The sequence below is a fragment of the Epargyreus clarus genome, unplaced genomic scaffold, assembly GCF_041222505.1.
Source record: "Epargyreus clarus isolate Ecla_fem2 unplaced genomic scaffold, WU_Ecla_fem_2.2 ptg000033l, whole genome shotgun sequence".
Lineage (NCBI taxonomy): Eukaryota > Metazoa > Arthropoda > Insecta > Lepidoptera > Hesperiidae > Epargyreus > Epargyreus clarus.
In genome coordinates, this window is record NW_027332238.1 from 5,775,453 (window position 1) to 5,791,232 (window position 15,780).

The 15,780-nt window shown below is 36.9% G+C and overlaps 2 protein-coding genes across 3 annotated transcripts; one reads left to right on the top strand and one right to left on the bottom strand.

Moving 5' to 3' along the window:
• Nucleotides 1-587: 587 nt before the first annotated feature.
• On the bottom strand, nucleotides 588-5,890 carry Gtsf1 (gametocyte-specific factor 1). Of its 2 annotated transcripts, none has more exons than XM_073090912.1 (4): nucleotides 5,821-5,890; nucleotides 4,103-4,287; nucleotides 1,898-2,032; nucleotides 588-1,443 (listed from the first exon to the last, which is right to left on the bottom strand). In XM_073090912.1, exons 2-4 carry the CDS (start codon nucleotides 4,274-4,276, stop codon nucleotides 1,300-1,302), a joined length of 453 nt encoding a protein of 150 aa, XP_072947013.1. In that variant the 5' UTR covers nucleotides 4,277-4,287; nucleotides 5,821-5,890; the 3' UTR covers nucleotides 588-1,299. The 2 variants fall into 2 exon arrangements, with proteins under 2 accessions (XP_072947013.1, XP_072947015.1); XM_073090914.1 differs by lacking the exon at nucleotides 5,821-5,890 and adding an exon at nucleotides 5,653-5,807.
• Nucleotides 5,891-6,336: 446 nt separating this feature from the next.
• LOC140755619 (inactive peptidyl-prolyl cis-trans isomerase shutdown) lies at nucleotides 6,337-13,940 on the top strand. Its single transcript, XM_073090921.1, has 6 exons — nucleotides 6,337-6,442; nucleotides 7,534-7,650; nucleotides 9,099-9,247; nucleotides 10,368-10,483; nucleotides 11,099-11,301; nucleotides 12,591-13,940. The coding sequence occupies exons 1-6, from the start codon at nucleotides 6,390-6,392 to the stop codon at nucleotides 13,327-13,329; spliced, it is 1,377 nt and encodes a 458-aa protein (XP_072947022.1). The 5' UTR covers nucleotides 6,337-6,389; the 3' UTR covers nucleotides 13,330-13,940.
• The last annotated feature ends 1,840 nt before the right edge of the window (nucleotides 13,941-15,780 follow it).

The window sequence follows — 15,780 nt, forward strand, 5'->3', positions numbered from 1 at the left end:
ATGGTAGATTTTAACTCCAACTCCTCATTCTGAGACCCGTGCCCATCAGTGGGACAGTAATGGGTCGATAGTATCCTCTAAGTTACATTTTTTATTAAATCAAGTTATACTTACTTCTTTAAGTAGAACTTTAAAAAATATAAGTACTTATGGTATTTTTTTTCTAGACATACTAGACATAAGTTTAGAAACAATATAAGATTATATGCATATTATATATTATAAAATAATGTTACATAAGGAGAATGAAATCAAAAAACAAAATCAAAATTTAGGCTTCCAGAAAAAATGACTTTGTATTTATTTATCGTTATTTATATATCTTAATAGTAAAACTAAATTCCCATCCAACTCTGTACAACATTTAAGAGCAGAAAATTGAGCACTCCCTCGTCATAAAATTTATTAATGACGCTTAGATTCCCAACAGTAAATTTTAATTCCCGAATACAGATGAAACAGATACAGAGAAATGACACTCGCTACAATTTTCCAAAAATAGTCTTGCTAACAATTTCGACGGTAAATTTAAATTCCCGAATCCTACCTTCTCAACATAGTAACAACCAAAAAAAATGAAACAAACATTATTCAAATCTGTAAACAGTCTTATAATTATAATTAGTTTGATAATGTCAGCAGTAAAAATAAATTCCCACCAACAAAATAAGGAAACAATAACAAATATTTTTTGGGAATTTCCGGAGACAACTTAGTTGGTAGGTATAGTCCGCGCCAAACTTCTAGTCCGCTCTGAAGTTGTCGCGCACAGGTTTAGTTAGCATATACTCCGTAACGTAAGGGCACACTCACGCAGCTATGTACCCACGGGCGAAAGTGGCGGGGGGCCATGGTGTTTTCGTCCCGCTAATATTTACAATATGCTATTGCGACGCGACTCGTTTCTATTTTCTGGCGACCCCCGACCATCAGGGGGCCGACCGTCCGCTCGGTAATAACGACGCGAGAAGTACCGAACCACCCACTTAACAGTGGGGTTGGTCCATTTTTGATACTTGTTCATTATATTATTATGTTATAAATAACATAATATTATTATGAATAAATATAAATCCAGGGGGCATTTGACCACCTGAGAAACTGCCCGGGCAAAGAGGGTACCCTCGAGACCCGAATTTCCTGCCCACCGCCCTTATGTTGACATTGCCGCAATATATGTGCGCCCGGGGGATAAGACGTCCCAGTGATGATGATGTCGTTTCTAAATTCAAAGCGGACTAGCAGTTTGGCGCGGACTATACTTTCCATGTGTTACGGTATTTCCTGAGAGGGGAAACCTTAGTTGGTGCTTTCCATGGGCTTGTAATTTTTGATCCCTTCCATCCTGTGCTTCCTGCGTTCTGAGGGAGTTGCTCCCTTGATCTTCGTGTAGACGTGGGGGGCTTTCTTGGCCGGATCTGGGATGTAGGAGGTGGGGACATCCTGGAATAAGAAAAAAGATTATTATCATTATTTTATAATAAAGGAGTATCAGACGAGCATGCAGTCCACCTGATGTAAGTGGCTACTGCCGCCCATGGACATCTGTAATCAACCCCAGATAGGATTACATATTCCTACCTGAGGTCGGCCACAGATGCGCCGCTAGCCCTGAGGACTAAACTGGAAAGCTTCGGAAAAGTCTGTCTCCCTTACCACACCCTTCAAACCGGAACACAGCAGCGCCTAACACTGCTGTTATAACAGAAATAGGTGAGGCGGTGGTGCCGCCGGAGTCGAACCACAAAGGGTTCTAACACCTTCAGAAATAATTAATATATAAGTAAGAAATAATATACAAGAAATATAAGCCAGTCAAAAAGTGAAACAAATATTCAAGTCATTTAAAAAGCTTAAATACACTACACTTTAAAAGTACATGAATGTAAATACTCACATCTTCCCAATTCTCCTCGCACGGTATGGTGGCCGGGGGTGGTTGTACCATCTCCACGGTCGGCTTGGTCTCGTCGTCCACTATGTACATCTGCGCATCGAGCATGATTCTCTTCGGGCAGCCTCGTATGTGGTACTGAAATGTAAATTAAATATTGTTATTGTTGTATTTATATAATAGAAATAACTTTTACTAAACACCTGATAGGATTAGAGTATTAGAGTCCGCGGTAAACTGCTAGTCCGCTCCGAATATAGAAACGAGTCGCGTCGCAATAGCAAATTGTATAGTCTGATTCATAATTAGGTGTCCAAAATGTAAACAAAGAAACGTCATTGTCAAAATACGATTACAGGTATTGCAAACCTTAACAAATTAACAAGAAACGAAAACTTTCACAAACTCAACAAAAAACAAAAACTTAATAACTGCACACAATTTCAAAAGCGCGCTATGAAATCTAGAAAACATTCGAGTTGGACCACGATCACGAAAATGAATAATATCAATTACGAAACTTAAAAATGGCGGCACAAAACTGTTTTGGATCCCGATTGTGTTACCATTATCACAATTTAATTTTCTACCATAAATCTTGTTTTTATTATTATTACTGTAAGAAATGAAATTGACAAAATATAAATAGTGGAAAATGTGAATTGATTTTAATTTATTTCAATTATTATTTTATTATCGTCGTATCAATTTAATATTGTCAAACATAAGAAACTACCATTTGACACATATTTTCTTGATAGGTCAACACCCTTGTTTACATTTTGGACACCTAATTATGAATCGGACTATAGATATTAGCGGGACGAAGACAGTGCGGGACACCCCGGCACCCCTCCGTTGCCCGCTCTTGCCCGCGGGTACATAGCTGCGTTAGTGTGCCCTTACGTTGCTACGGAGTATATGCTTGTTGTTGTCATAGATTAGTAAAGATACTTCGCCGCCATTGAATGAAGACACAAACGGCTTATTATAGTAAGTTCTTTTTTTGAATTCTTGACAAATAAAAACATTTTTACAGAAAATTTACGAAAACATAACTAATACTGCGTAATTTACAATTACAATGTACAATTTACGTATTACGTAAATTGTACATTGTAATTGTAAATTAATAAATAATTATTTCAAATATTTTAGGGACATTTTAGCACAGAGACGTGGCAAAACTTTTTTACGCAACTATTTCAATTCTCAAAACTGGGTACATTTTCTTGTTAGGAGTGAGTAATCCTTACTAATCTAAGGTTGTTGTGCTCAACTGCATTGGCTCTCTAACTGACTACTGAGCGCATTAAATTCAGAGCGAACTTAAGTTTGGCGCGGACTATACCAGAGGTCAACCACAGCTGTTATTAGGCAGAATTATGTGCAAAATGTGGAATGAACTCCCTCCTGAGGTATTTCCTTATCACTGTGTGCTATATGACTTACATTCCATATAATATTAGTGGGATTATTTTGAAGGTGGTAGAACCCTTTGTGGTTCGAGTCCGGCGGCACCACCGCCACACCTATTTCTACCTAATAACAGCAGTGTTAGGCGCTGCTGTGTTCCGGTTTGAAGGCTGTGGTAAGGGAGATAGACTTTTCCGAGGCATTCCAGCTTAGTCCTCAGGGGTAGCGGCGCATCTGTGGCCGACCTCAGGTAGGAATATCTAATCCTATCTGGGGTTGATTACAGATGTCCATGGGCGGCAGTAGCCACTTACCATCAGGTGAACTGCATGCTCGTCTGCTACTCTCATATTATAAAAAATAAAAAAATAAATATCCTATGTGTAGCCCTTCGTCGACCCATTATTGTACACCTTCCCACTCACTTGGGGACGGGTCTCCTCTCAGAATGAGAAGGATTAGCCCGTAGCAGTGGACTATGGGCTAATCCTTCTGCTGCTGGCCTAGTGCACATTGCTAGACTTCACATACCTTCAAAACAATTATTTTTAAGGTTTCTCAGGTACACAGGTTTCCTCACGATGATTTCCTTCACCATTTAGGCAAGATAATTAATCTCTAATATGCACATAACTTTGAAAAATCAGAGGTGCATTGCCTGGGATATGTTCTTTAACTGTTTAAGCAAGTCATCATTAATTTTTAATATAAACGTAACTGTGAAACTTGATCAAGTGGCCAAGTTTTTTAACTAAGGCTACCTGCTTATATGTTTTGTGTGTAGCTACTCACATCAATCTCCACATCGTTGATCACATGTGTTGCATCGAAAGGACAGCTGACTTTCTTACAGTTTTTGTGCTGTTTGCGACACTTCTGCAAATGTATATGCATCCGGTAGTGCTCCACCTGGTGAGCTGGGTTGTACGGGCAGGTCTTCATCTCGTGAGGCGAGGGCTCCGCCATTGTTCTTATGCCTGTAATGGAGAATAGTTAGATGCTGTTTCCTTGTGGTTTATTTTTTATTATAAATCTAGCTGTGCCCAGCAGTTTCACCCGCATTAAAAAGAAATAACGCGGGTGAAACCGCGGGCCACAGCTAGTTCGAAAATATAAGTATCCTAAGTTACTCCTTATTACATCAGCTACCTGCCAATAAGAGTCCTGTCAAAATCGGTCCAGCCATTTCAGAGATTAGCCAGAACAAACAGACAGTTTTAAAAAATGTAATTTTGGTGTATGTACCGTATGTATATTCATATCCATGTAGTAAAAAGCAGTTATATCAATTTTAAAAACAGACACTTCAATTTTATTTATATGTATAGATTGAAGTGACACATGCACATGCTGTCCATCTTTTGTATAACATAGGAGTAGCAGACGAGCATGCAATCCACCTGATGGTAAGCTACTGCCGTATGGACATCTGTAATCAACCCCAGATTAGATTCATACTTGAGGTCGGCCACAGAAGTGTTGCTAGCCTTGAGAACTAACCACACATCTGTAATAAGTCAGAGTTTAAGTAGTTCTTATGGAATTGGTTACAGATGTCCATGGATGACAGTGACTTATCATCTGATTTAAAGGTGTAGAATCCTCTCGACTCCGGTAGCACCACCGCTACACCTATTTCTGCCTAATAACAGCAGTGTTAGGAGCTGCTGTGTTCCAGTTTCAAGGGTGTGGTAAGGGAGACCGATTTTTTGGGAGGCGAATCAGCTTAGTCCTCAGAGGTAGAGGCCCATATGTGGCTGACCTCAGGTAGGATTCTAATCTTATCTGTATACAGATGTCCATGGGCGGCAGTAGCTACCATCAGATGGACTGCATGCTCGTCTGCTACTTCTATATTATAAAAAAAAAAACTTTTCCGAGGCGTTCCAGCTTAGTCCTCAGGGGTAGCGGCCCCATCTGTGGCCGACCTCAGGTAGGAGTCTAATCTTATCTTGGGTTAATGACAGCTGATGGGCGGCAGTAGCTTACCATCAGATGGACTGTATGCTCGTGCCACTCGTACGCTATAAATAATAATAAGATATCGTCTGCCACTCGTGTACTATGTAACGGTGGTATTTCCCCGGTAGAACCAGTCTACCGCCTTTCAAAATATTTACGTCCATCACGTATCACGAGGTATTTTGGTAAATACGCGGGAAACATGTTGTTTGGGTGCTATTTACTTATTATTAGTGAATCACGGCATCCATGATAGAGAATTATAATAACAGTTTAAATATAGAAAACAATAATTCCTATATGTGGGTAATCAGAATTATTGTTATTAATAAAGTATTCATTGTATTTGTTATAGATAGCCATGTTCTAAGCTTACTTACCTAATTCGCAGTTTGCAAAACGAAATTCGTATTTATTTCTCCTTGCTAGATAAAGGCAAAGCAAAAATTTGTACTTTTAGCACTGTTGTCCTTGACTTTCAAGGAATGCAACGTAAATATTATCGATTTACTTTACAGACATGTATAAAGTACTCTGGCAATTACTACCTAAGAAAATATCTAATTAAAGATCCAATGTAGTCCGTATTATTCACTCATCAGCACTAGTAAGTCAGCATCAGCACTTGGCAACGCGCGCAAAATAGTAAATTTGTTAAATTCTATATGAAATCGTAAATCGTGAACTGAAAATCATTTAAGCTTTCATTTCATTTGGTACAGATAACACTATAATAGTGCTAAAAATACAGATTAAAAATATAAAATTCTACTATAGTATATCATTCTTGGATATTTAGGCAATAGATATTCGTTTATTATTTCAACTTAAATCGATAATTTCAAATATTTCTATTTGTTTTTCCTCTAATTTCGCTCACATTCTTAAGCGTGTGTGTCATTTCCAAGCAAGAAAATCTTGAATTTGCAGTAATAAGATAATAAATTCTGTGGACTGTGATCAGTACATATATTATCTGTTCTCTATGGATCAGTGACATTTTTACATTGTCAATTTGACACATGTAATCGTACGATTCTTGTATTTTTTGTAATAAATACTAAATAGTCACTTTAAACAGGAATCTACTTCAGTTAATTTTATTTACTTTATAAAGATGGATGAAATGTACACCGACCCTGTTCCCTTATCAAAGGGCATAAACATGAGGTTAGTTTCCAATAAGTTAATCCGTTTGTTTTCTAAACTTCAAATTTCAAGAAATGTTATTAACTAAATTCGCGCCATTAAACAAATAAATTGTATTACCTTAATTTAAAATCTTATATATAAAATTCTCGTGTCACAATGTTAGTAACCGTACTCCTTCGAAACGCCTTTACCGATTTTCACCGAGTTTTATATGCATATTCAGTAGGTCTGAGTATCGGCTACTATTTATTTTTCATACCCCTAAGTGATAAGGGTGATTCACCCTTCACATATTTTTATTTATATGTCAACAACGTTTGCCGGGTCAGCTAGTGAAATCTAAATTTTTAAAGCTGCTACTATATTTCTCTTATAACGGCTTTGTAAAACAGGGTTCTTTAAGAGAGTAGTGAAACATTTATTATAAAATGTATTTACTTCTTATCTATTCATGTCCTATTTCTTTTTTTCTTTCACACTTTCTTATTTGTGTTCTCCTCTCTCTCTTTTTTTCTTTTTCTTTTATTTCCTTATTTAATTTCATTTTAGTATAGTCGTATGTATAGTCTGCGCTAAACTGCTAGTCCGCTATGAAGTTGTTGCGAGCAGGTGTAGTCACACAATTTGCTATGGTGTCGCGTTTCATTTCTATATTCAGAGCGGACTAACAGTTTTATGCAAACTATACTTATGTATTATCCTTACTAATATTATAAATCCGAAAGTAACTCTGTCTGTCTGTCTGTCTGGTTGTCTCTTCTCCACGCCTAAACCACTGTACCGATTTTAATGAAATTTTGTACAAAGATAGTCTGACACCCGAGAAAGGACATAGGATAGTTTTTATCCCGGAAATCCCACGGGAACTCGGGATGGTGATCTAAGATCAATTAATCGGAGAAGCGATCTTTTGGACCCAAAACATCGATTATTTTAATGGATATTAGTAAGGATTGAATCGTAAACTATGCATTTGATCAAGTGATGATCTTTAGCAAAGTTGAAGGTACGATTTTACAGTTTTATGTATGTTAGTATGTTATATTATTTTCTTTTAAACGCGGGCGAAGCTGCGGGCAAAAACTAGTAAAGAAATATGTTATTTTCAGGGAGCTTCTGAACTCCGCTACAGAATTCCATATAGACACGGATTTCAAGAAGAAAAAGCAGGATTCCATGTTCAATTGTGATGAAGATCTATTTCCGGATCTAGGAGATGTTGACAGGTACTTATCTAGCATTACATTGACGAAAAATATGAGCAAAACCTAATTGCCCTATTACCTAATGATTATAACACTATAGTTGCTAGAACCCTCTGTGGTTCGACTCTGGTGGCACCACCGCCACACCTGTTTGTGTTATAAAAGCAGTGTAGCGCTGCTGTGTTCTGGTTTGAAGTGTGGTAAGGGAGACATACATATCCAAGTCAGTCCAGTTTAATCCTCAGAGGTGTTGTGGAATTGTAATCAGTGCTGAGGAAAGATCTATTTTGAAATAGATCTATTTTGAATACAAAAAACATAAAACAAAATTATGTACCGTACCCTGCAAGACAGCCTTGCTAAGAAAAAGTGTATTTAGCCTAATTTTACAATAAAGTTCCTTCTGAGTTCCAAAATATAAATAATATTACTAAATTTAAAAAATTAAAAAAAAAATTTAATTGAAAAATGTTATTATTCTATTAATGTATTTTTAACCGACATAAATATTTAATTCAGTCTTGCTTTGGAGAATATATATATTTTTGTTGTTATCGAGACTTAAATAAGTTAATAATTATGTAGTAATTTATCCTTAGGTTATGACGATAAATATTTGTACGCCCACAAGGGTTGAATGTAGAGCACCTTCTTGTAATATCTAAAAGACCTGTATACCTATATTGACAAATAAAGATATTATTATTATTTTAAAAATATTTGCTTCATACACTTAATGCGATGGCTAACAGTATAGATTTATTCACTTGCACGCTGTATGAGTTTGCAGAGGCAAATTATAAATTATAGTACTTTTTTTTTTTCTTTTTTTTTTTATAATATAAGAGTAGCAGACGAGCATGCAGTCCACCTGATGGTAAGTGGCTACTGCCGCCCATGGACATCTGTAATCAACCCCAGATAGGATTAGATATTCCTACCTGAGGTCGGCCACAGATGCGCCGCTACCCCTGAGGACTAAGCTGGAACGCCTCGGAAAAGTCTGTCTCCCTTACCACACCCTTCAAACCGGAACACAGCAGCGCCTAACACTGCTGTTATTAGGTAGAAATAGGTGTGGCGGTGGTGCCGCCGGAGTCGAACCACAAAGGGTTCTACCACCTTCAAACTTACTTTAACAAGTACTTATCTTGTTCTATGTTTTAAATTATAGTGTTTATTACAACTAATTATATAAGATCTACTTTAACGCATTAGGATGATCCTGTAATGTTAAATGTAAGTTTGTACAAATTAATAAATAAATAAATAAATAAAAATATATTATTAAGATTGCCATATCGAAACAAAGCTGTAATATTTGTGTTGCAGACAAGTAGCTTAAGTAGCCGTTTAACTAACAGCCGCTTTACTTAACAATGACGCTCAGTTGTTTTCGGTATCCGGTGTGTTTACACCACCCTGGGGTCTCCCCTGATATGGTATATATTTTTTTACACAATTGACAGTGATTCCGAGGATGTGCTGAAGAGCTTGGAGGAGTCCACCAAGACGAAGATGCTGGACTGTCCGGAGTACCACTCGTTTGACGAGCTCAGCAAACAGATGATTGACTGTGTGCCCAGCGGTGATGTCAAGATGTTGATATTGGAAGAAGGTATACCTAAGTGTTGCACACTCAAACAATAAAAGAGAATCCTAATTTAAAGTTCATTTTTTTTTTATAATACAGGAATAGTACTTACATAGGAATAGTACTTATATAGGAATAATACTTTAGTAGTATTAGTACATACTTTTCCGAGGCGTTCCATCTTAGTCCTCAGGGGTAGCAACGCATCTGTGGCCGAACACAGGTAGGATATCTAACCCTATCTGGGGTTGATCACAAATGTCCATGGGCGGCAGTAGCCACTTACCATCAGGTGGACTGCATGCTCGTCTGCTACTCCTGTATTATTAAAAAAAAACATAGTAGATGAGCATGCAGCCTGATGGTAAGTGGCTACTGCCGCCCATGGACATCTGTAATCAACCCCAGATAGGATTAGATATTCCTACCTGAGGACAGCCACAGATGCGCCGCTAGACCTGAGGACTAAGCTGGAACGCCTCGGAAAAATATGTCTCCCTTACCACACCCTTCAAACCAGAACACAGAAGTGTTAACTGCAATATGAAGCAGAAATAGGTGTGGCGGAGAAATTTGCTTAAATTATACCAAATCAAATCAATTATTTTTATTCCAAATAGGTTCTTTATAGAACACTTTTTAAATGTCAATACAAATACCACTTCACAAGGTTTCGTTATGGAGACGAATAATGTCCTTCACGAAATAAACTGGCCGAATGCGAGTCGGTGGTTTTGGAGGGGCGGGTACTCCCCCTTGGGGCCTCCCCTGCTCTTAAACAATACTTGATAAAATGATGATTCTATTATTGCATGTTTTAATTTTTTTTTATAATGTAAGAGTAGCAGACGAGCATGCAGTCCACTGATGGTAAGTGGCTACTGCCGCCCATGGACATCTGTAATCAACCCCAGATAGGATTAGATATTCCTACCTGAGGTCGGCCACAGAAGCGCCACTACCCCTGAGGACTAAGCTGGAACGCCTCGGAAAAGTATGTCTCCCTTACCACACCCTTCAAACCGAAACACAACAGCGCCTAACACTGCTGTTATTAGGTAGAAATAAGTGTGGCGGTGGTGCCGCCGGAGTCGAACCGTAAAGGGTTCTACCACCTTCGCAACTTAAGTTCATAAAATTACAGGAACAGGACCAATAGTACCAGTGGATGCGGAGGTGACGATACATTACGCAGCGTATTGGGAGAAGGCGAACATACCATTCGATACGACGCTCACTATGAACGCTGGTGAACCTATCGTATGTTACATTTGATTTTTATGTATGCCTTTTAATTAAAGAAATAGTACATTAATATACATTAAAAATCAGCATTATATACAGGGCCGGAATTGGGAGAAGCGCCCCCACAATAGAGATCAGGGCCGGATTTAAGGGAGGGCAACCGGGGCGGCAGCCCCGGGGCCTCCACAAAAGAGGGGCCCCCACAATAGAGACGTCGGATTTATTTTTTAATTCCGACTAGTAAAAACTAGTAAAAAAATATATATTTTCCTTTGATATTTTTATCGCTGTGTTACCTTTATCTACAGTACTTTGTACAAACATGAATACTAGAAGAATCTACCTGCGTTTCACAATAAAATATTGATTGAAAATTGTTCATTTTATTCGGAAAATAATTTGGGGCCAGGGGGCCTCCACTCCTTTGTTGCCCCAAGGCCTCTAGACCTATAAATCCGGCCGTGATAGAGATAATAGAAAAATATACAAATTTCGACAGATCAGCCACATTAATTTTAAACAATATTTTTTCGCATTTTTACTACAATACTTACTTACAATACCGACTTAAGTAATTAGTGGATTATTCGTTGAAATTATTTTATTAATTTTAAAATATTACTATTCCAGCGCATCCGCCTCGGCAAAGGCAAGTTCCTCCCCGGCATCGAGATAGGCCTGACCAGCGTGCGGGGCCCCACCGCCCGGCTGCTGCTGCTGCTGCGGCCGGCGGCGGCGTGGGGCCCGCGCGGGGTGCCGCCGCGCGTGCGGCCGGAGCCCGCGCTCTTCAGCGTCGCGCTGTACGCCGTGCGAGACGTGCAAGCGGCGGCCAGGTAGCATGTGTTACATGTTTTTTTTTTAGTATAGAGTGGAATTAGGTGCCTCCATGTAAAACATTTTTTTTCAGGGTAGGATGGAGTTAGGTGCGTTGATGTAACACATGTTTTTTTTAGTGTAGATCGGATTTACGTGCTCCAATGTAGCACATTATTTTATTTTCAGCATGGAACGGAATTACGCGCTGCAATATAACACATAATTTAAAAAATGCAATGTATGACACAGGTACGCGTTCCGATGTAACACATAATTTTGCTTTTCAATATAGGACGGAATTTGGCGCGTTGATGTAACACATAATTTGTATTTTCAGTGTAAGACGGATTTGCGTGATTCGATGTAACACATATTTTTAGTATGAGACGAAAGTGACACACGTCGATGTAACACATAAAATTTAGCTTCGTATAAAAGTGACACTCCAGTGTAACACATACTTACTAGTACTATTAACGATCGTGTATCGAGGTTAGTACTGGGTACATAGAGCTAGGCCTGACGAGCGTGAGGGGCCCCACCGCCCGGCTGCTGCTGCTGCTGCGGCCGGCGGCGGCGTGGGGCCCGCGCGGGGTGCCGCCGCGCGTGCGGCCGGAGCCCGCGCTCTTCAGCGTCGCGCTGTACGCCGTGCGCGATGTGCAAGCGGCTACCAGGTAGGACGGAGTTAGGTGACCCGATGTAACACATATTTTGTTTTTAGTGTGGGATGGAGTTACGTGCTTCGATGTAACACATAGTTTTCAAAGTAGGACGGAATTACGCGCACTGATGTAACACATATTTTTTTCAGTGTAGGATGGATTTGCATGCTCCGATGTAACACATAATTTTGCTTTTCAATATAGGAAGTAATTAGGCGCGTTGATGTAACACACATTTTTTAAATTTCAGTGTAGGACGGAGTTACGTGCTCCGAAGTAACACATAATTTTGCTTTTCAATATAGGATAGAGTGTGGCGCGTTGATGTAACACACAATTTTTATTTTCAATGTAGAACGGAGTTACGTGCTCCGATGTAACACATAATTATTGTCTATTTATTTGTGACGTTTAATTCAATCTCACATAAATTTAAATAGAAAAAGTTTTAGTGGAATATAAAACGTTAAATGTCGTTTCTCTATTTTACAGAACAACAACATTCGTTTTTTTCCATAAGAAAGATCACTATTATATGTATTTGAATTTTACTTGTACATATACGTTAGTGTTTTCTTCACTGTAACATTTTCTCACAATACTTTCATAACTTCAATTTACTAATTTAAACTTATCATTTTCAGATTCAACGATCTTCCCCAAGAGGAGCAGTGTAAGTACGAAGTCACGATGAGAACAGTCAACTCCCTCCACACAGAAGCCAAAAACTTATTCTCCATGAAAAAGTACTTAAAATGCATCAAAAACTATCAACAATCCATGTCTGTATTACGAGTCTCACTACCAAAGAACAGCACAGAAGAAGAAAAAGTGAAGAGGCTTAGGATCAATGCATATGTTAATTTAGCCGTGTGTTATTATAAAATAAATAAACCTAAATATGTGTTACGGATGTGCGAAAACTTAGACAACATTACCGATATTGAAAAACATTGCAAAGCGTTGTTTTATTACGGCCGGGGTTACGAATTATTGGGAAAAAATGACCAAGCAGCTATATATTATAAAAAAGCTTTGAAATTAGAGCCGAAAAATAAAGAAATAGGTAACGCGTTAGCTAACTTAGACAATTATAACCGAAACGCGGTTTTAAACGAAAAAAAAATGTGGCAGACTGTATTTAAAACCGTGGAAGAAAAGAAAATTGTCTATGACGTGGACGAGGATTTCCAAAATGGCGTCCGTGACATGTGTCAAAGTATGGCGGGAAATGATGAGTATGCGAAATTTGATTTGCCGAATGGCTTGTCGCATGATGAGGTTGAATGCATAAAGGATTTGTGTTCGAAATTTGATGGGTTGGTTGTTCTTGAAGATGGCGAGGGGAAACGGAAAAAAGTTTCTATTGTTAAAAAAAGTTAGGATATAATAATAATAGCTAGCATTTCTTGCCTTATAACCAGTGGCGGATTTAAAAGAAATTAAGGTCTAGGCTGTATAGTTTTTGCCGCCCCTGCTTCAACAATTGTCATGTTTTAGTTTCCCGTTTCCAGAACATGTTTCCCGTTGTTTTTTTCACGCCGCGCCGGCTCATGCTACGGTTCCCGTTTTTTTTTTTGCTCGTCATGCCCGATCGTGACATGGTTCCCTATTTTATTTGCTCGCCGCGCTGGCTCATGATACGGTTCCCGTTTTTCATGATACGTTTAAGGCAGGAACGAACTAGCAAAGAAAATTTGGTCCCCAAATTTGCCGCCCCAAAAATATAAAATATGCCGCCCTAGACTGAAGCCTACTCAGCCTGCTGGTAAATCCGCCACTGCTTATAACAGATATAAAGGGTTTATAAAAGCATTTTTCACGTCTCTCTAAACTTCATTCAATAAAAATTGAACCCAAAGTTGTAAATACAAGTATTTCGACTTCAAGATCTTTAGAATAAGTCAATTTATAAGAATTATTACCTACTACGTGAAATATTTAGTATATCTATTGTTGCATTTTATTAGTTTTTTAATTGTTTTGAATTATATTTTATTCGTGTCCCTTTCTTTTCGTCTTAGAAAATGTTGAAAGTCGAATAGAGACAATGAATATATAAATTAAGAAAGATTTTAAGTTTTTACCCGAATACGGAGGCTAATGGTTTTCGAGCGTATGTAGAGTCCGCGTCAAACTGCTAGTCCGCTCCGAATATAGAAACGAGTCTGCAGCTGACGGCAAACGCCAAGTCTGGACGCAGTATTAAGTTATTATTTAGGTATCTTTCTTCTTATGGTGCCACTAGTTTTAATTTTAAATCTTAGGACGGTTAACATTAGGCAATTATCGATGTTTTTAGAGTTAATCTCTAGATGATAATGAATTACCATCAGGGATTTATTTCTTTATATTTTAAAGTTGTTGTAAACAAAATGGTGATATTTGTCTAGTGGTAAATATGTGTTCAGTGTCGTAAAAACAAGTCTGATTTGTAATAAATGTATATTTTTTAATTTATTGTGTTTTATTTTACCGTGCTCCTTTGAGCTATTATTATTTAATTATGTATAGGCATAGAGTAGTAAAGATTACTCACTCCTAACAAGAAAATGTACCCAGTTTTGAGAATTGAAATAGTTGCGTAAAAAAGTTCTGCCACGTCTCAGTGCTAATATGTCCCTAAAATATTTGAAATTATTATTATAAATTATTTATTTATTATATAAATTACGCAATATTAGTTATTTATTCGTAAATTTTCTCTAAAAATGTTTTTATTTATCAAGAATTCAAAAAAAGAACTTACTAAAATAAGCCGTTTGTGGCTACATTCAATTTCAAGGCGGCGAAGTATCTGTACTAATCTATGTGTATAGGAAAGAGAGTATTTGTTTTTTGTTTGTCTTTTATAAAACCACAATATATTCGGGTGGAAAATTTTAAAATTGAAAATAGTAAAAGTAAAATATCATATAATTAATTTAAATATTTTGACATAACAAATAGCTAATATTTTTTGGTTTTCCAATATAATTATTATTATAAGTATGTTAGAAATACATACTATATAGAAATATAATATTATTACTTTATTAACCGACTTTAATAAAGGAGGAGGGTTCTCAATTCGACCTTATATATGGTTTTTTTTATGAAATAAAACGAAACAATAATATTAAACAATTTGGATGAAGCTTATTATATTTAACTATTTTATAATTTATTTTTAAAGCCTGTTTCATATATTATTTTGTACTTTTTTATTAGGTTAATATTGTAGATACAAAAGTTATACAGTAAATATAAATATAATATTAAACTGATATAATCTAATTATTCATGTTGTTGTTTCTTTTTGTACAGTCCTTTTATAGAATACAGTTTTAGATACTCACAGTAGCCATACAAATTTGCAAATTTTACTTTCTACAGAAAGAGAAAGTCCCATGTAAATTGATTCCATAGCTGGGTGGGTTAATAGGTCATAATATTATATACCTATTTTAATAAATATAGAAGAATTTTAAACGCAAATAATGTTTTACAAAATTATAAACTTTATGTCAGTTAATTTTCTAAAACTTTACACCCATATTCAACTGAAAAAATGTTTAATTTTTACATTTCTTTCTTCTAAATGAAGTCATAAGATGTTGCGTAAACATGTAATTAGCGTGAAACGGAACGTATTAGAGTAGGGCTGACACATTTATAAATGTATACAAAAACTGTATAACGAAACTCTGTATAATTTGACACAAAATATATATTTTTTTTTAATTTTAAAGAAATTATTAAAAGCTACGTACCGAGTTGCTTAAATATATTTATTTCAATGAAATTCATTTACTGTTGTTAGTTATATTTAGATAATAATTTAATTTTAAACTT

What these genes read in the sequence shown, in the direction of transcription:
- Gtsf1 (XM_073090912.1), bottom strand. Translation starts at nt 4,276, where the DNA reads ATGGCGGAGCCCTCGCCTCACGAGATGAAGACCTGCCCGTACAACCCA. An exon ending in TCAACGATGTGGAGATTGAT is followed by an intron (nt 2,033 to 4,102) that starts GTGAGTAGCTAC and finishes TTTACATTTCAG; the next exon opens with TACCACATACGAGGCTGCCC. An exon ending in GCGAGGAGAATTGGGAAGAT is followed by an intron (nt 1,444 to 1,897) that starts GTGAGTATTTAC and finishes TTCTTATTCCAG; the next exon opens with GATGTCCCCACCTCCTACAT.
- LOC140755619 (XM_073090921.1), top strand. Translation starts at nt 6,390, where the DNA reads ATGGATGAAATGTACACCGACCCTGTTCCCTTATCAAAGGGCATAAAC. An exon ending in GATCTAGGAGATGTTGACAG is followed by an intron (nt 7,651 to 9,098) that starts GTACTTATCTAG and finishes CACAATTGACAG; the next exon opens with TGATTCCGAGGATGTGCTGA. An exon ending in GACGTGCAAGCGGCGGCCAG is followed by an intron (nt 11,302 to 12,590) that starts GTAGCATGTGTT and finishes TATCATTTTCAG; the next exon opens with ATTCAACGATCTTCCCCAAG.